This window comes from Scatophagus argus, chromosome 16 (assembly GCF_020382885.2).
Source record: "Scatophagus argus isolate fScaArg1 chromosome 16, fScaArg1.pri, whole genome shotgun sequence".
NCBI classification, from domain to species: domain Eukaryota; kingdom Metazoa; phylum Chordata; class Actinopteri; family Scatophagidae; genus Scatophagus; species Scatophagus argus.
Window position 1 is genome coordinate 4,595,239 of NC_058508.1, and position 19,991 is coordinate 4,615,229.

Below are 19,991 nucleotides of genomic sequence, written 5' to 3' on the forward strand. Positions count from 1 at the left end.
GGGTGTTGCTTTCAGTCAGTAACTAATTAAGTTAAAGTAAAGAGAACCTTTTCTTTCTCTAACCATACAACGGTTAGTTTGAGAAGTATATAGAGAGTATTTAGCATGTTTAGAGTGTTCTAGAAAGTTGTGATATTTAATATTTCAAACATTCAGTACGAAGTAAAAAATAGGTGTACAGGAAATGAGTAATTTTGTTCTGTCCTGTTTTTTTGCTAAGAACAGAAATGAAAGTTGTCATGTTTTGGTTCCAGGTGAGTGACTGGTGGGAGGAATACATCTACTTGAGGGGTCGAGGTCCCATCATGGTCAACAGTAACTACTATGGCATGGTAACGGGCTAGTACACATTAGCAGAAAGACTGGAATAAACCTCTGTTCTTGCTTACGTCTTTCCTCCATTTTGCACTTCTTCCGTTTGTTCTTATGTGTTTAAAAGCATCAATTTTCAGAGACTGTTTTTGTTTTGATTGTAATGGCCTTTGTGTGTGCTTTCCAGGACTTTCTGTATGTGACCCCAACCCAGGTGCAGGCAGCCAGGGCAGGAAACACCATTACTGCTCTGATGCTCTACCGTCGCAAGGTCAACCGGGAAGAACTCAAACCAGTAAGACCACATACACTGCATTGTCATATGAGCATATTAGCATACCAGCGTTAGTATTTAGTATGTAGCTCTAAGTATAGCCTGACAGAACTGCTAACACATCTGAAAACTTTTGTCTTGTTTGACATACACTACATGGACAAAAGCATTTGGGTACCTGACCATTATAGCATTCTAAGTTTGCAGACAGCGTTGCAGCTGTAACAGCTTCTGCTCTTCTGGGAAGGCATTTCACAAGATTTTGGAGTGTTTCTGAGGGAATTTTGGCCAATTCGTGCAGCAGCGCAACAGTGAGTTCAGACACTGATGTTGGATGAAAAGGCCTGGCTCACAGTCTCTGTTCCAGTTCATCCCAAAGGTGTTGGATGGGGTTGGTATCAGGACTCTGTGTGGGTCAGTCAGGTTCTTCCACACCAAACTCATCCAGCTGGAATAGAAAATGGCCTTCCCCAAACTGCTGTCACAAATTTGGAAGCATAGCTTTGTCCAAAATGTCTTGAATGTGAAAAATGACAGAATAGTACAGTAACAATGGAAAATGAAATGAAATTAAATGTAAGTAGAGGACTCAGTTATATTTTTAAGTGTAAATTCTCATTACAGCATGCTTTATTGGCATGAACATTATAAATATATATATGTATATATATTATTTTTATTTTTTTTTTCTAAAATGTCCATCAAAAACAGGCTGTGTGTGTGTATGTGTGTGTGTCAGAGTCGTGTTCCAGGCACTGTCATCCCTCTGTGTGCTGCTCAGTGTGAGAGGATGTTCAACACAACACGCACACCGGGAGTTGAGACTGGTAACACACACAAAAAACATACACAGCTTTTCTTTTTTTAACGTGAGCTGACATTTTTAGGGGGCCAGGGGTAGCTGGCTAGCATCACCTGTCGCTGTGCCAGGCTTTTAAAAAATAAAAGCAACACAGTTTTATTGCATGCTCAGCATAAATACTTGTTCATTTGTGTTTATGACTGACATGACGCGGGCTGGACAGGGATGCCTGAAGGGCCGTGTGTAGCCCGCGGGCCGTAAAATGCCCGGTTCTGCTTTAAACAGATGTTCGAATACTGAACTCATCTTTGTGGAATACAGTTAAATTGAAATGCATGATGCTTTCATGAAGTAGGGGTGAATTGGAAACCAAATAGCACAAATACATGCACAAACAGAAAAAATAGATAAAAGACATCTGACTGAATTGGCAAGCACCAACAATGTGCTAGTGTTTGTGTGGGATAAAAATGAGTGCTGAGCCATTGAGAATCACCAAACAATTTTCTCCTCCTCCACAGATGTGCTCCAGCACTGGCAAGACAGTGAATTTGTAGCAGTGTACCACAAGGGGCGCTTTTTCCGCCTGTGGGTGTACCGGGCAGGTCGGCTGCTGTCTCCCAGGGAGATTGAGTACCAAATCCAGAGGATCCTAGATGACCCTTCACCCCCACAACCTGGAGAGGACAAACTGGGAGCTCTTACTGCTGGAGACAGGTAGGAACAATATGGTGGGGTAAGCCTTGGCATGGAGTACAGGAATGTGTCTGCACATTTTGCATAGTCACACTTTGTCTCTTACCTGTGGAGCTTTCCGGTGTGTACCTTTCATTCAGTAGCAATGAGTGACTACATGTCATGACACTTGGTCATGACTGGTTGGGATAAATAATACCATATAGAACAATCTGCTAAAATCAAAAACATGTCAACAAAGAAATTGTTGTCTTTCAGTGTCTTTTAACTGTCCTTTTATTCGATGTTTTAAATGTTCCAATTTCTTACACTTTTTGTTGATTAATTTTCTATATTACTTTACTTTGCTTATCTGTTGTGCTTCAAGTTTTGTTTTTAACTGGTTGTTAAGCACCTTGGGAACCTGGTTCTTAAAAGGAGTTATATAAATAAAGTTATTATTATCATTATTATTAGCCAAATGTAGAAATGAGGTCAACATAAGGTCAGCATATTTTTGTACTCTGCTAGTGACTTGCAGCATGATTTACATTATCTTTGTGTGTTCTTGTAGCAAACTTCAGTCTCGCTCTGTCTGTGTGAGCTGGAGTTGGAATGTTTCTTTGTCTTCCGCTTCTGTTATGACAATTACTTGTTGAGAATGATGAGAATAATTGAAGATCTTCACTGTGTTTCGATCTAAGACTTCCAGTGAATAGCCTGGCGTGTGTTTGAAAGCTGAATGGAAAAATCAATGGAAAGTGGATTTGCGGACAGTCATGACAGTTTGGTAACTTCACTCCAGTTGATTGAAACATTAGTTTGTATTTGCAGTATTTAAAGGCTTATTAGGCTGACAGTTGAAATCACTATGTCGAAGGGAGGATGCAGTGTTGTAACCTGCCTCTTGTTGAAGTAATACCAAATAAATGGATGTTGTCAGAGTTGAATGGGTGTTCTTAGTCATGAAAGGACATCTGCAGTTTCCTCTTTCATGAACTTTCTGTGCCCTTGAGGCTCTTTCTGCAGTCTGTGTTGCTTTGAGCAGTTAGGACATTTGTGCCTGTGTGTGTGTCACCATCTCCTAGGATTCCTTGGTCTCAGATGAGGAAGCAGTACTTCAGCTCTGGCATCAATAAGCGATCACTGGATTCCATCGAGAGGGCCGCCTTCTTCGTAACTTTGGATGATGAAGAGCAAGGCATGAAGGGAGAGGACCCAACAGGAAACTTGGACCGCTATGCCAAGTCACTTCTCCATGGGAAATGTTATGATAGGTCAGCAGGATTAGAAGTCTTGAGATCTCTGCATCCAAAAATAACCAACAAAGTCTGACTGCACTGCACTGCTGGCAGATAAGCAGACTACCTTATCTAACTAATGTTGTAGTTACAAAATGTTCTTATGCTCTTTTCTCTGGTCTTTAAATAACTCAGAAATATAACTGTTTGATGATGGTAGCATTCCCTTTAAATTCCAATGCAGAGCAGTGAACAGAACTGAGGGAGGAAGATATAAGATGAAGCAAAACTTTTCTGTCATTGTGAGAATGTTAGAATGTTGGTGTCAGCATTTTTTTCCAGAAATTTTAATTTCTTAATTACCTGGAGAAAAATATGAAAATGAAATTATTTTTGTGTTTAAGAATGTATAAGTGTACATTTTGTTATTTATTTCTTCACTTCTTAGCTGTTTTTCTTCCTGCTCTTACTGTTTCCCCCTTTCTTCACGCTTGCTTTAGGTGGTTTGATAAATCCTTCTCCATTGTGATCTACAAGAATGGGAAGAGTGGACTGAATGCAGAGCACTCCTGGGCTGACGCACCCACAGTGGCTCATCTTTGGGAGGTGTGTGTGTGTGTGTGTGTGAGAGACTATGAAGCAGACAGTGTGTCAGCACTGTTGTCTAAAGCTATCATTAGTAGACAGGCAGGGATGTAGGGGAGCTTTCAAGGGCAAGCACCACACTTCAACCAGTGAAGTTCAATTCAGTTCACATATCGATTTGTTCTTTATCATGGTTTTTTGACCAAGTTAATTTGTTTATGTTGAGAACCAGTTGAGTTCAATTACTGAATATCTGTCTTGTCACTAGTGACAGTGCTCAAGCTTCTGTACTGTGTATTTACTGTATGCGCGCTACCAGTTGAACGTTTGGAGACACCTGCTCCTTCAGTGCATTTCTTTATTTTTGTTATTTTCAACATTGTACATTAATACTGAAGACATTCAAACTATGCAGGAAGACAGGTGGAATTATTTAGTAAACAAGTATATCTTTTAGATTTTAGATTATCCAAAGTATCCACATTTAGCTATGATGACAGCTTTGCACGCTCTTGGCATTCTCTCATGAGATTCACGAGGTCGTCACCTGGAATGGTTCAGTTCACAGCTGTGCCTTGTCAAGAGTTAATTTGTGCCATTTCTTTCCTTGCTGATGTGCTTTAGACCATCAGTGGTCTTGTGCGGGAAAGGTGGGTACAGACTCAAAAGCTCTGTTAGTGCTACTACAACTACTGTACAAATCAATATTATGGCAAGAAATATTCGTTTAAGTAAAGAGAAAAGGCATTCCATCATTATTGGAAGAAATGGAGGTCAGTCAGTCTGAAAAGTCTCAAGAACTTTGAATGTATCCCCAAGTGAAGTCACCAAAACCATCAAATGCTATGATGAAACTGGCTCTCTGGCTACCTCTGCGGCAGAGGATAAGTTTATTAGAGTTACCAGCCTCAGACAATGCCATTTTCCAGCACCTCAGATTAGAGCCCACATAAATGCTTCTCGGAGTTCAAGTCATAAACATATTTTAGCATGCACTGTTCAGAGGAAATTACAGAAGCCATGATTGAATTGTGGCATAGAGGGCATTACTTTGCATTAACAATAGGCAGAAAAGACTTACTTGGGCCAAGAAGCACAAGGAATGTACATTAGATCAGTGGAAAACTTGGTCTGGTGAGTCCCTATTTGAGATTTTTGTTTCTAACCATCATGTCTTTGTTAGTGTGAGGTGTGATGGTGTGGGGGTGCGTTGCTGGTGACACTCTTGGTGACTTAGTGAAAATTGAGGACAGACTTGACCAGCATGGCTACCACGGCATTTTGCTGTGGGTGTCATCCCATATGGTTGGCGCGAAGGGGGGCCACCACTTGTTTCCCAACAGAACAATGACCCCAAATACACCTCTAGGTTATGTAGGGGCTATTTGTCCAAGAAGGGGAGTGATGGAGTGCTGCATCAGATGACCTGGCCTCCTCCACTGAGATGGTTTGGGTCGAGTTAAACCGGAGACTGAAGGAAGAGGAGCCTTAGAGGTACTCAACACCTCTGGGAAAACTGTTAGAAAGCCAGTCAGGTGACTAACCTCATGAGGCTGATTGAGAGAATGTCAAGAGCATGCAAAGCTGTCATCGACGCAAAAGGTGGCTTCTTTGAAGAATCAAAAATATAAAACCTATTCTGAGTTATTTAACACATTTTTGTTGACTACATAATTCCATATTTGTTCTGTCATAATTTCAATGTCTTGTCAGCATTAATATACAATGTTGTAAAAAAGCTCAAAAAAAGGACTACAAAGCACAATAATTTGATACACAAGAGTTTTTAAAACAAATAAAGCATTTGAAACTGAATAGGGAGAGTGATCTAAGTGTGTAGTTGGACTGTGTGTTGTGTGTTAGTTTGAATTTGGATGTAAATATGAGCATGTCTTTTCCCTTTTCTAGTACACACTGGCCACAGATGCCTTCCACTTGGGCTACACTGAGGACGGACACTGTAAAGGTGAGGTGGAGCGCTCACTACCTCCTCCTCAGAGGCTCGTCTGGGACATCCCCTCAGAGGTACGTGAAGATGTGTGTGTGTGTGTGTCAGGTGAAACATCTGTCCTCACTTACGAATTATCGAGTTATGACCCTACACGCTGCTGAGCAGTTCAGAGGCATCTTTAGATACAAACTCCAGACTTTTTTTTTAGTTTTGATCTGCAGGCGTGACAAGGAAAAGCTCTTTGTTCTTTTGTTCTGAGTTGCAGCCAAATGCCAGGCACAGAGCAATGACTGAGTTCTCCCCTTCATGATCCTTCATCAAGAAAATTGGAGTCTCTTATGTCAGACTTTTCTGAAAAGCCATAAAACCCATTTCAGTTTAACTTTACATTCAGTTTATTTACAGTATATCACTTTAGATAATGGTGTCATAATGCATGAAGTGTGTGTGTGGCACTAAACTATACCGAGCCTAATATGTTCCAGGGGCTTTACAAGCATTTTATGTTCATATACAAAGTATTTGTATAAATGATACATTGCAATCAATAATTGGAATAGGGTTTTTTTTTAGATGAGTGTGTCCCTGTTTAGTCTGTGCAGTTTCACACTGAAATATCAGTGATTATAGAAATTGCTCATAATGTCTGTTGTGAACAGGAAAAGCATGTGACTGGGTAATGTTCATATGGAATGTGTTGAATCGTGTTGAACAAAAATCATGTTTGTCTGCACATTATCAAAGGATTAGGTTGTGATTTGATTGGCTGTAATGGTCTTTTGTTTTGGAGTATTTCCAGTTTTTATAGTTTAAACATGAAACCCTGCCAGCGTAATGGTTTTGATAGTAGGACATTAGCATGTCCAGTTATGCAATCTGTTTAAAAGCAAAAAACCTGAACCTTTGGCAGAGTCATTGCTGAAGTTCTAATGGCTGTCCAGAGGAAGGGAGGAACGCAGATCGGATGCAGTGGATCAGGGAGCAGAGCACAGCATGCAGTTTCACAACAACAGAGCACAGCATGCAGTCCGACTGTAGCCTTTGCTATTAACACCAGTTGATTGCACAACACAGCAGGTCAGCCGGAAGGGGAGCATGCCAGTACATAATATAGCAAATAAAATCGTATTAAATATGAGTAGTAGATGACAGTGATGTTCGCTGAATGCGAAATGCTACGGTGCACTATTATTTGAGGAGGAAGTGGAGGAGTTGAGGAGCACAGAGCTAAACGAGCCTTTTTCTGTACGTGACGTGAAGGCAACAGCCTAGATTCAGTTCAGTTCATACCAGGTCAATTGGGTGACTGAAGTGATGTGAGCTGCTGCTCCTTTGCTCTCTTTGGTTTAATAACTCCTCCAGACCAAATTCCTAAATATATATGTCCAGATTAATTATTAACACTGCAGCAGCCCTTATTATTCCATCAGATTATTGCTATGAAATGGAGAATTTTAGTTAAGCTGCTAAAGAGCAACTGGTAATCACAGTGACACATTACACATGTGGGGTGTCTACATGGGGCAGCAAGACGGTTCCTGGTTCGAATCTTGGTCTGGGCTTTGATGGTTTGAGTGTGTCTGTTGTCTGTCACTATGTTATCATCTGCCAGCTTAATGTTGAAGAATTTGAGACATGCTGCCCTCCTCCGCTTTTATTAAGCCCACAGCGGGGAAAATCTCAAGAATTAGACCACATAGGAGCTGTAGTGTCAACAAATAGAGTTGTTGACACTAAGCGGGAGGTGCAGGCAGGCACAAGTAGGTCATCTGTGGTCAAACAATATACTGCAGACTTAGCATGCACTGAATTTCAACCTTTGAATTGTTCACTTTCTAACAAACCACTGCTTAAGATGAATCACAGTGACGATTTTCATGTTTCGGCATCCCCAAGTTGTGGTAAACACCAAAGACAATACTAAATCAGGATAAATCGGGGAGAATCATTCTCTGAAGGAGACTTGATGTGCCATATTTGTTTAATCTTAAATGAGCCTGGTGCAGTGGGTCTGTATACCTCTCTCGCATATCACTGTTGTAATTGCAGTGTTCCACCAGCATCTGGTTCACTGTGCATAAAATATTTCTATTTTGGATGGGATGTGTGATGCCAGTGTGATTCTTTCGTTTACTGGTATTTCCACCAGAAGTTCTCCTCCCTCCCTCCTCCTTACTGAAAAAGAAAATAATTTGTTGTGGATTTTGGAACCCTGGGTTAACAATTGTAGGAAACTGCCTTCATTTCAAAAGTCTGCGTGCACAAAAGAAGAAAATAGCATATGGCAGAAAATAATAATCTGCTGTAACTCTTAGCAGTGTTTAAAGAAAAGAGATTCTATTGACATGTTCACTCAGTCTGTATTCTGGTGGTCCTTTCAGACAATTAACTAACACAGACAGATTTGCTGCTAAAACTTTCTATAATAAAATAATAATACATGAATTTGCTCAGTAAAACATAAAATTGCTGCTCATGTAGATTGAAAATTGCAGTTTTCATGATTATAAGTGATAACGATTTGAAAATGATCAATCGCAGTCACAGTTTTAGGATTTAAAGTGAACAGTATTATAAGAGCTTGCCTCCAGATGAATTGCTTATTTCAACTGAAGAAAAGTTATTATTATTTTTATTATTTTATTTTGTTATTTTCTTGAACATAGATAAACAATAAAAAGAAAAGAAAAAAGAAGAAAAACAATGAAACAACAAGACTTATTTATGTTCAAAAAGGAGTGGGAAGAAGCCAAAGCTTTTTCACAATGTCTGCATTGAGACACTACTTCAGGACTGTGACATAAGTTTCTTTTTCACAGTGGAATTAATTTTTTCTCTTTCTTAATACAAGAGGATGGGTTTGCTACCAGAGAGAAAAGTTACAGAGAGTTATCAGAAAGGGACAATCAGTGTATATGAGCTAACATTTTGTTGAGGGCAAGGATTGGCAATTCAGGTGTTAAGGCAGCACAAGGGCAGGAAATAGGAAAAAAAGGGCAGGATCAGTCTGTCACTGAAAGTGCTCTGCTGTTTGAACAGGAAGTGATGCGCCTACTTCAAGATGTAAGCAATTTCCTGTTAGCTGTCCAGAGCAGAAATCTTTCCATTTGTCCAACGGAAATAGAAAACCACTATGTTTGGGGCATTGTTTTTTAAATGTCAGTCAGCGATGTCACAAAATAAATAGCACTCTGATGTGTGTTAAAGTGAGGTGGTTTCCTACAGCAAAAGCCCCTTGGTTATCAGAGCTGCAATAGACGAGCTAATAAGTCTCTTGAAAACGGGGGAGAGGCAGGGAGTTCCCCCGATAGACTTTCTATGAGCGTTTGTTTGGTATTCAAAACATCTCCTAACAAATCAAATGGGAAAGGAATCAGGCTGATGAAACCTCTAAAACCTGCATGTCAACACTTGTTTGCTTTTGATTCTTAATTCATTCACTGCTCTGCTGTCTGTTGACTTTTTGCTTTCGTTGTGCTGCACCCTAAGTGCTTTATTTAACTTCTTTTTTTAAAAATGTGTGCACATCTTTTTGCTTTTTTCATCCTTTACTACTAAGAGAGTCTACAAATAATAAAAGTCTGTGTGGCTGCAAGGTTTTGAGATTGAGGTTTTTTTGTTTTTTTTGGGGGGGGGTGGGTTCATTTTGGAAACCCAAAATGACAAAGTCAAGCTAAAGCTTCATCCAAGCATCATAAAACCCAGGAAAGGGAAGGAAAGCAGCAAAATCTTACACTGCTTACACAAGCTGGAACCGACTAATGTTTGAAAACCCAATTTAAAGATGACACACTAAACTAACATGGTGAACAGGGTAAGCATTATATGAGGTGAACACCAGCATCTTAGTCTTGTCAGTAAGAGTGAGCACGTTAGCATGCCGGTCTCAGACTGATGTGCTGGCATGGCTGTAGACTCTCAGCAGTTGAATCAGTCTGTCTGTTTGGAATTAGTATATGTCAAAATGGAAAGAGGAAATCTGAATAGTGAGGAATGATAAATGAAAGTGGAAGTTCTTTTCCTCCTCTCACACTGAATGGGCCTATGTAATCACAAATGAAAATGAAAAACTCTTTTGACCCAGATGTTTATCGCTGTATATTGTGCAAAAGGTGCTTGATCTTGGCTTAAATAAGACACATGGAGAACAAATAGATAATTTAGTGGAGATCTAAGTTGTTTTCCCTCTCTGGTGTCCGTGCCACTGAAGGTCACCTGAAGGATTTACTGATCAATGAGGAGGCCCAGTCCGCGTAGGTTGCACCCAAAAGTAATATGGCTCATGCTTTAACAGACCATACTGAAGATGAAGGAAATGCAGTGGACCCAAATGAAACGACTGACAAAATGTCATGATTTTGTTATTGTGTCCCTGCTCAGTATTGATGAAACTGACCATGGTCCAGTGGAGGATAATTTAGTGACTGGTACAAATGCTCCTTTTTGGACACAAATATGCCTAAAACAAGAAAAAGGATCATTTATTTGGGAAGAAGACTCCCTCTAGTTTTTCTGCTCTTATTTATGGTCGGGCTGTTGACATTGTTAGGCAGTATAAGTATCTGCAGACAATAACTGATGTCAAGTTAACCTTTTAACCAAATACCAATGCTGTTTGTGCAAAGGCCTATTGGCATTAATATTTTATTGGAAACTGGAAAAGTTTTAACTTTGGCACCATTTGATTTACCATTTGATAACTTCCTCTAAAAATCAGGTACATATTAGCAGCTATTGTTAGAATGTGTAGCAGAATGCCAGGAACAAATGCACATCAACTCTGGGAAGTGCACAAAGTCACAAAGTAGGTCAGTCAGTCCTGTCTGACTGTAGTCACTCTTTGTTCAGTGGGTTCCGGTTGCGTCCATCTTGTTACAGATATAATCTGCTGAGATGCTGCTACTGGGATTCCTTTTTTTTTTTCATCTAAATTGATTCGTGCAACAAAAACCTTAATTTTGTCCAGGGTTTTTCCACAATATTGCATCAGTCGTGATACATCAAGTTTGACTCACTGACCCAGCAGGAACTGAATTGGTCACTTCCTGTATCCTTGATTTCCTTTACATCTGAAAATAACAAAGGCACAGGATATGCCAATGATGAAAGATGACAACTGCATGACAGACTGTATCAATAGGTGATCACTGATAAAGCCTGAAAGTGAGGCAGGTTCACACCTTTGATATCATGTTGTAGCTCTGTCCCTTTATCTGGGACACAGTGTGTAGCTGAATTGCACAAACACATGCGCACACCCATTTGTTGGGAAATCAGACCGCCATAGTAGACTCAAAGACCATATGTTTACAAACAGTCGGCTTCCTTCCTTCCTCTGCATTGTTTGTGCCGACTTTCCCCGTCTGATCTTATCAAAATCCACTTCACTAAACGTGCATGTTCAAATCCAGCACTCTCTTGCAGCAGTTAATAGGTCTTGCGGTGTGTACAATAAACATCAACAATCCCAAAGAGCTTTCCTGTTTGCTTCTATTTCTTGGCTTTAGCTTTCTTCTTTTGATCACAGAATCACTTTTGCCAATCTGACAAATCTGATAAACCTAAGTTAAATGCCCGTTTCTAAATGTAGTCATTAGATTACACTTAAAATACAGTAAAGTTTTACTCTCTATTACTCTGTGTATGTGTGTCATGATGTGGTTGGTAAATTTGCTAGACTTTGTGGTGCAACGCAAAACATGAATCGGCTTGTGTGCTTGCGTCGTTAGCTGCCAGTGGAAGAGAATCCCGTGATATGTAGGAAAGGGAAGAAATAAATGATGAATGAACCTTCAACAGAAATCAAGGAGTGAGCACCTCTCTGGATGAGTCATCTGATCAGTTAAAGAGCAAGACTAACAGTGGTGAAACTGAACACATGTACTTTGAGCTAAATGCTAACCTTGCCATGCTAACAGACTCACAAGGACACAGAAGTTTCACTTCATCTTATATCTTCCCTTCTCTGTCCTGTCACAAGTTTGCACTGGAGTTTAAGGGGAACCCTGCCATGATTTTGCACCATTACATTTACATTTAGGTGCTAGTTCATCTTAAATATTAATTTTCAGTTATTAAATTTGCTCCAGACCTGTTAAGGAGTTGTAGATCAGTTACTAAGAAAATTTCCAAAGAACAGCTCTTATAGGTCTTATAAGTCTTATAGGCTGTTACACAATATTGGAGACTGACGGTGTGACTTTAACCAGCTTAGTTTAGCACATAGGATGCTAATGTATGGCAGTTAGCACTAATCATAAGCTATATTTGAAGCCAATAGGCATATCATTGGTTTAATTTTATCACAACCCAGGTAACATTTGTTGAGTCATCTCACTCAGAACCACTTTTGGAGACCAAAATTATAGCAAGAGATTTCCACTTCAGTACGATCCTCTTTTGCTTGTATGTTGTGTCTTCAAGCTTGTTTTTGCATGCCTGACAGTTGTGCATCATATACACACAGATTGCAAGAACAAGCTACTGAAAGGGACATTAATTTGGCCTGTAGCCTGTATATAAATGTGTCCCAAAGAGGGAAAATGTTGCAATAGCACAGGCCCACACTAAAACTACATGAAATAAAGCTCTCAAATGTTTACTCATTCTATTTACTCTCAGGTTGACAATGCCAATCCCACACGTCTGTCTCAAACTGTAGCCCTTCATGAGAAAGAACATAAGCTGCCCTGTTTTGAGGACCCAGCTGTGAAACATAAGGGTTCATGAAAATACTCAGTTGGCCTCAGTTCACGGTCTTTAAGTGTCTGCCTGTCTGTCTGTCAGGTTCAGGCCCAGGTCTGCAGCTCCCTCGCTGTTGCACAGGCACTGGCAGATGATGTGGACTGCCACGTGTTTCCCTTCAACGAGTTTGGAAAAGGACGGATCAAGAAGCTACGCGTTAGCCCTGACGCATTCATACAGATCAGCTTACAGCTTGCATACTACAGGGTAAGATTTTGAGGGGCACATGCACAGAATGTAGATTGGAAGGTGGTGTAGTGGCACAAATGTAGATTTTGTGTACAGCATTTCAATCTAAAAAATCAAGAGAAGAGCCAATATGAATAAAGCTAGTTGATGTTGGTCAAATGTGTACATGAATTCTGTTCTTGTAAATAATGATCTTAAGAATGATGCTAAGCTTTAAGTTATCAGTAGAAAAATCTTAATCACAGTTAAAAGTAGCACTTTTGTATAAAGAAGCCAAAAGCACCTGTGATTCAACTCCAGTGCCCCCAGATGTTGTTGATGTGTGATGTTGTGCAAACTAAAGACTTGAAGTATGAATCAAATAGATTGAAGAAGATGGTTTCTGTCATTTCACATAGTTCTGATGGTGTGGTTATGGTTTTAATTAGTTAAATGACCAAAAGCTCACTCAGACACCTTTATACAAATAGGCCCAGGTCTCACCTGTGTGAATGTACTGTTAAATTACTTTTGTAACAAAAAAATAAAATTAAAAACAATGGGACTTTATGGTTGGACAGTGGACCAACTGGTCGGTTGAACTTGAAGTTAGATTGTCTGTGCTTGTTACATGTGTTTTGGTGTGTGTTGTACGGTCTTTCATCAAACCAAGCGACAGCCACCATGCTATTATCTGCAAATTCAACTAAGGTGAAACACAGTAAGTACACTTACAAGTAGTACAAGTACATCTCCTCCCGTGATGAAAGTACTGAGTACTGACTGTTGGGATACTGCTTTATGCTGACAGCTGACAAACAGATAGTAACTGCAGTTCAGTTTTTGTGACTTATAAGTGCACGGAGTCTATCAAGTAAAGAGAGTTAGATGTTGAGGTTGAGGTTTATACCAGTAACATTCGATCATTATCACCAGTTTTTAGGTCAAAAGCATAATTTCATAATTGACTTTCCTGTATCATAGAGTTTCCCTTCTTTTTTTCTAGATGGTTAGATTATCTGGGTGGAAACATGCCTACAAATATCCATGCCTACCAATCTTGTGCCTTCCTTTCTTGTTTATCTTATCTGTCTCTCGATCTGGGCTGGTACTTACGCCCTAACGTGAAAATGGTCTCTCCTCTCTGTCAGCTCTCCTTCTGTTGTCTGACCTTATTGTTTTTAATTAACTTTAATTAACCTTAATGTGTCTTCAGCAGTGACCTCATGTGTTGCATCTCTTCCCCCCACTTTCTCCTTCCTTCCTGTTGTTGCTCCAGGATCGTGGTGGTTTTTGTCTGACTTATGAGGCATCAATGACCCGTCTGTTCAGGGAAGGCAGGACAGAAACTGTTCGGTCCTGCACCAACGAGAGCTCTGCCTTCGTCAAAGCTCTAGAGAACAGAGAGGTACTGATGAAATACTTGATTTGTGTGTCTCTTTAAGTCTTGAAAGTGAAAGCTCAAACCAAATTTCAAACTCCCACTAAGTTTTAATGTCCATCTAAAATCCAGTCTAAAATCACCATGATGGTGTATTTCTAGTGAATTTCAAGTTTATAGCCGATTCCAAAGTGATTTTATTTTGTAGAAGTCAAAGTGTGATTTGTATTGACAGGCAGAGGAACAATGCAGGCGTCTCTTCCGACTGGCTTCCGAGCGTCACCAAAACCTTTATCGTATGGCTATGACTGGAGCTGGGATTGACAGACACCTCTTCTGCCTGTATGTGGTGTCCAAATACCTGGGGGTGGAGTCACCCTTCCTAAAAGAGGTGAGCTTTTGGTTTGGGTCACTGTTACATCGGTATTCTAGTCTTTTCGTAGCGAAAAACACAGAATATGTATAGTGACAGTTGTGTCATAACAAAATATATGTGAATTAACAGTAACAACACGCTTCACATGCCACATTTGCCCAGTGTTCACGATCTTAGCATGCTGACATTTACTTATTAACAGTAAAGGAATGTTACAACTGATGAACAGCTATGAAAGTCCAGTTATGAGATCAGTACAGATGAAAAGTCAAAGTTCATCGATGTTTGAAAGCCGACAGAGATGCGTGTGCAGTGGGATGATGTGTGAAATCCTGCCTTCTGATGTTCTGCTTCACTGATCTCTCTTTGTTTCTCTCTCACGTCACTCTCACATTCCAGGTTTTGTCTGAACCTTGGCGTCTGTCCACCAGTCAGACCCCAGTGCAACAGATGGAGCTGTTTGACTTGAAGAACCACCCCGATTTCATATCGCTGGGCGGAGGTTTCGGACCCGTGAGTGACACATACTTTTTGCCATGGAATACAGAAGATAATTATATGGTTGTAAACATGCACACACACACTGGTGTGTTTGTGCGAGACATTAATGCTGATCTCCTGTGACCTCTGTGTGGTTATGTCAGGTTGCCGATGATGGTTATGGGGTCTCGTACATCATCGTGGGCGAGGATATGATCAACTTTCATGTTTCCTCCAAACACTCCTGTGGTGAGACTGTGAGTAAAGCCTTTGTTACATCCACCGGTGTTCAGATGAGGTCAAATCAGATCCCAGTTGGTATGGTTTTGGGATCAAACAGCACACAGTGTTTAATGCCATGTTGTATTAGTATCATATGGCAAGATCGTTTCTACATCTACAGAGATTTCTGTGGAATATTACACAATAACACTTCAAATTAGTTATTTTCTGAGGAGTAAGCCTGGCTCAAGTTTCCATCAATTCATTCATAAACCACAAAGCACATGACAGGACAAGAGAAACTGCAGTGCTTGGCTGTCTGTTTTCACATCCTCTTTTCACAAACTCTTTGCCATCGTGGAATCCTTTGTTTGTGAATTCTTTAATAGAGCCGGATCCATAAGTCAGCCAGGTCCATATGTGAGCCACTATCAGCTGGTTGCAGATATCAGTGTATAGTGGACTGATGAGTAAAAAGAAATTCAGGAAACCTTGTATCATTAAATAGTTAATCCTCCAGAGAGCACTGACAAGTTGTATCCACTGTATCAAGACTGTGTTACGTGTTTATGTCAAATAAAATAAATCACTATTATCTCTATCTCCACATCCTGGCTTATCCTCCTTTTTCTCTCTCTTGAGGATTTCATTCTCTACCAGTCGTTTTCACTCTTTGCTTTTTCCCCTCCCTCTTTTTAATACTCGATTTTTTTTCTCCATTGCAGGACTCACACAGGTTTGGTGCACAGATAAGCAAAGCTCTTCAAGACATCATGGCGCTCCTCTCTGCTGACACCAAAACCCCCTCATCCTCCAAAGGCACAACCCAGTCTCAGTCCAAGAAGCTCCTCTGAACATGAGAGGCTTCTCACCGCGTGGACAGATATCTCCCTCAAGGAATGATCTCGAACCCTTAATGCTGAAAGCGCATCCTAAGACGTGAAGCATAAAATAAATCTGATAAAAGTGAATTTTTTGTGAGTAGAATCAAAGGGAGATTCCAGCCTAAACTTGGAGAGCAGATGCTCTTTAGTTATCTGCAATCATTTTAAGACACAACAATAACATAATTTTAGGCCCTTTAACAAACAAGATAAACTGAAAACTCCAGGTGCTCTTTCAGGTTAGATACGTAATCTACACCTTCATTTTTGATCTTTTTTCACTTCCTGAAGTTTCAGAGGAATACATGAGTGGACCTGTGTGTCAGAGCACTGGAACCCCTCACTTGATTTACAGTCTTCCTTTTAAAAATGATAGACTTCAGCAGCATTTCTGCGTGAATGGGCTGTTGAATATTTGACCGCTATTTGACAGCATGAACACATGTTCATGCAGGTTTTATTTTTATCGTTCCATTAGCTAGAGAGAAGGCAAAAGTGCTTCCAATCCCAACTTTCTCTAAGGATAAGGAACCAGAGAAGGACAATTTTCTTGTTCTTTTATTTTCCTTTCTTTTTTTTTTTATAGAAAGAAGGAGCAAAGATTATCTTGGCTTACGAAGGAAGTCATTAGCAGCCAAGTAAGGAGCGTAGAAAGAGTGACAAATCTCCTTGCCATTAGACAGGAAGCAATAAATGAAATGATGCCACGCAAGTCAGCCAGCTGACACAGTACCAAGTCAAGGGTACAGAGTGTGAGCTGTTGTTCTTTGCTGAATATCAGATAAGCTTAAAGACTAAAGGAAGTAGGGGAGATAAACCTCACTGAAGGGGTATGGTTATTTAGGTGTTATTACAAGATAGCTCAGTTAGTATTTTTTTATTGTCATTTAATATGAAAGATGGGACTGGAGGTTTTTATGAGCTAGACAATGACAGCCCCATTCTTGAGAAATGGCTACTATAAACGTTTTCCAGTTGATGCTGAAGGTTACATTTACTTATCACCTGATCTCTGGACAGGCCACATACCACAGCCTAACTAATAATGAACTGCTCGGTGTCTTCCCTTCCTCATAAAGCATTTCCAAAGAGTTCCCACAGTCAAAATATGAAGTAAAAGTATAAATATTTTGTTAGCAAAAGCATTTCAGCTATATAAATGAGAGGTACTCATTATGCAGCAGAATTTCTAAATACATTATTATATGTTAATGAGCATGTTAGCAGGATTTAATATCAAAAACATTGCCTCATCAGGTTTCACATGGACTGAAATGCACAGCTTAGCTTGGGGATCTCCACGTGCCAGCTGGAAGGCCACCAACTCATCTGCTCAGACGAGACAAATTGATACCAAATGCTAAATTATCATGTGTCATTGCATTACAGACATCGAATCCAAGTGCTTTCATATGAATTCACATTTACGTTCTCCGATTACACTAAGTGTTTTCAGTAGCAGATAACACCATTAAAGTGATCGTGTGTGGTTTTACTGAGATCAGGGGATAACTCACAGTGTGATCCTTTTATTTTTTTTAGAAAGGATGGAAGGAAAGCAGGAAGGATGGGAGAAGAAAAAGAGGTGCAAATGACTTTTGGCTATTGTTTTTAGTTTCACTTTTCATTGTTGGCGGATGATTTAATAAAATGGAGCCATTTTAGGTCCATTGTTTGATGATGTGCTTGAGTTTATCAGACAGAGCTGTGTGTTACTGCTGTTGGCTGAAACACAGCTCAGTTGGACTGTTGTCACGTTGTGTATAGTCGCATTGCCTTATTCTTACATTCACTGAAACGATTATTTTTGTTTTTCCCTTCACAACATCAGTGCTGTGAAGGGGGTGACCAACACGGGGCAAGCGGGACTTGTTGGTCATTTAGATGGTAGACTTGTGGGCCAGTGGCACTTCAGTCAGGATTTCCTTGGCCAACACTCACACCTGGTTTTAAAGCTATGGCATTTTAAGAAACACATCTGTGCCTGAATTTAAGTATTCACTCAAACAGTTTCAATGCAATTTCTTAATCAATGCAATTCCTGAGGGAACCTTTGTAACATTTGTGTGTGTGTGTGTGTGTGTGTGTGTGTGTTAATAACAATGTACTGCACTTGCTCAGTTAGTTAGCATCGTTGTGCGCAGTGATGTAGTGGTCAAGTCGAGCATTAACGCTGCTGTATAGCAGATATTTCAGAGTCAGAGTCTTGTTTTCCACTCATAACATCAACATATTCATGGTCTAATATGAATAGAAACATTGACTACAAACGGTCTGGTTTTGTTAGCATTCCACCACATCTCTGCTCATGTTTTCTAACTCTTAACTTAATCATATTCATCTTGGGCTTAATATCTGTCTGTATCTGACCACAATCTGTCTCAGGTTGGCTGATTTTCTAGACGGCATAAAAGAGTTTAGTTTTCCAGTACTTAACATTTATAAATCCTTTCCGGTAATAAAATAAAGTCTCCCTTTGTCTCTTTAAGAAGGGCTTTTTATTCTAAGATTAATTCATTTCCGAGGTTTGGAGTTTCAGTTAAGTGCACCATTAGCGATACAGATCTAATTCTCATCAATTGTTATTCACTTCATGCCTCAGCCTACCTGTGAAGTCTGACTGTTTGTGTGCCTCAGTCTATTCAAGATGTAATGGGCGTCCTCATGCTGTCAGTTTGTTTGAATAATGAGCCTCAGACCTAGTTTGAACTAAAGCTTATTAGCTTAGTTATTTCCTAATTATTTGATACATTTTTATGGTTTATTTCTGTGTAACCTGTACAACTACTCTTTTGACCCTCGATTAATAGTGATGCATGACCACGTTTGATGAATTTGCGGGTATGGTAGTTCTGTATTCGTATTTACTGATTTTACACTCCGAAAGATGCTTGTTATTGCTTTGTTTTTGTCAGTGCTTTTCATTCTTAAACTTATTTAAATGTCGGGTGTTGGCTTTGTGAAGGAGGCCTTTTATAGACGGTGATGGCGTGTTACGTGAAATAAAATACTGATCTTACAGTGCATTTTCATTTGGCCAGTTCTTTTGGTGAATAAATGTTTTTGTTGTATAATTGTCAAGTAAAAACAAATATGGTCAGAGTCTTGGTGAAGATGGCTCACTACAGGAAAAATGTCAGTTAAAACAAAGCCCCATTTGCCTTTAAAATACAATGCTGGGCCACTTCAAACTGATATGCCTGTTCTCACAAGGATCTGCAACACGTGCACCAATGCTTTATAACCACACTCATAAATACATAATGCTTCAGACTTACGATGAATCGTAAGTCCCGTCTATGTTTACGACTTGATATTGTGCATCACATAGCATTGTGAGTGTAGTTAGCTGCAGGTTTCCAAATTATCTGCTGGTGCTGTCCTTGGTGCTGAAATAAAAGCCATTTTCCTTGTCTTGCACCTATAATATTCTCTAAACAATATAATACCAACATATAGTCTGTCGTCAAAATGATAAACAGCGAGGTGTGACTGTGGGTGAGCGAGCAAATCATAAACGCACTGCTATAATATTCTCATAACACTTCCGTCAGACTCCCAGTGACAGATAAACCATTCACAGACTGCCAACAATCCTAATACTCCTTTTTTTGTATATTTATTCAGCTAAGTGTGTTGCATTACACCATCCATGAACAGAAAGGATCTAACTGCAATAAATTTGGTTTTAAAGCAGTCAGCACAATTATCAGCTAATGCTCAACCACAGTATGGGGAAGCTGAAACAAATAAAGGGAGCAATAAACAGCTAACATCACTATTACTTCTGTGATACCTCTTGATCCTGTGTGGGAGGAAGGGTCTACAGTGAATAACCCACATAAAAAGTAATTGAAATGACAATTTAAATCTTAATTATACAACCAAGACAAATA

General features: G+C 39.8%; 1 protein-coding gene across 1 annotated transcript in view; it reads left to right on the forward strand.

Annotated features, from left to right (window-relative positions):
- cpt1a2b (carnitine palmitoyltransferase 1A2b) overlaps nucleotides 1-19,121 on the forward strand; it is a 30,562-nt gene extending 11,441 nt beyond the window's left edge. Inside the window, exons 7-19 of the mRNA XM_046414375.1 lie at nucleotides 255-332; nucleotides 500-607; nucleotides 1,326-1,413; nucleotides 1,910-2,105; nucleotides 3,152-3,340; nucleotides 3,805-3,910; nucleotides 5,798-5,914; nucleotides 12,627-12,791; nucleotides 14,032-14,160; nucleotides 14,369-14,524; nucleotides 14,909-15,022; nucleotides 15,154-15,246; nucleotides 15,937-19,121. Of these exons, the coding sequence (XP_046270331.1) occupies nucleotides 255-332; nucleotides 500-607; nucleotides 1,326-1,413; nucleotides 1,910-2,105; nucleotides 3,152-3,340; nucleotides 3,805-3,910; nucleotides 5,798-5,914; nucleotides 12,627-12,791; nucleotides 14,032-14,160; nucleotides 14,369-14,524; nucleotides 14,909-15,022; nucleotides 15,154-15,246; nucleotides 15,937-16,065 (1,668 nt within the window). The 3' untranslated portion in view covers nucleotides 16,066-19,121. The remainder of the gene's footprint in view (nucleotides 1-254; nucleotides 333-499; nucleotides 608-1,325; nucleotides 1,414-1,909; nucleotides 2,106-3,151; nucleotides 3,341-3,804; nucleotides 3,911-5,797; nucleotides 5,915-12,626; nucleotides 12,792-14,031; nucleotides 14,161-14,368; nucleotides 14,525-14,908; nucleotides 15,023-15,153; nucleotides 15,247-15,936) is intronic.
- The last annotated feature ends 870 nt before the right edge of the window (nucleotides 19,122-19,991 follow it).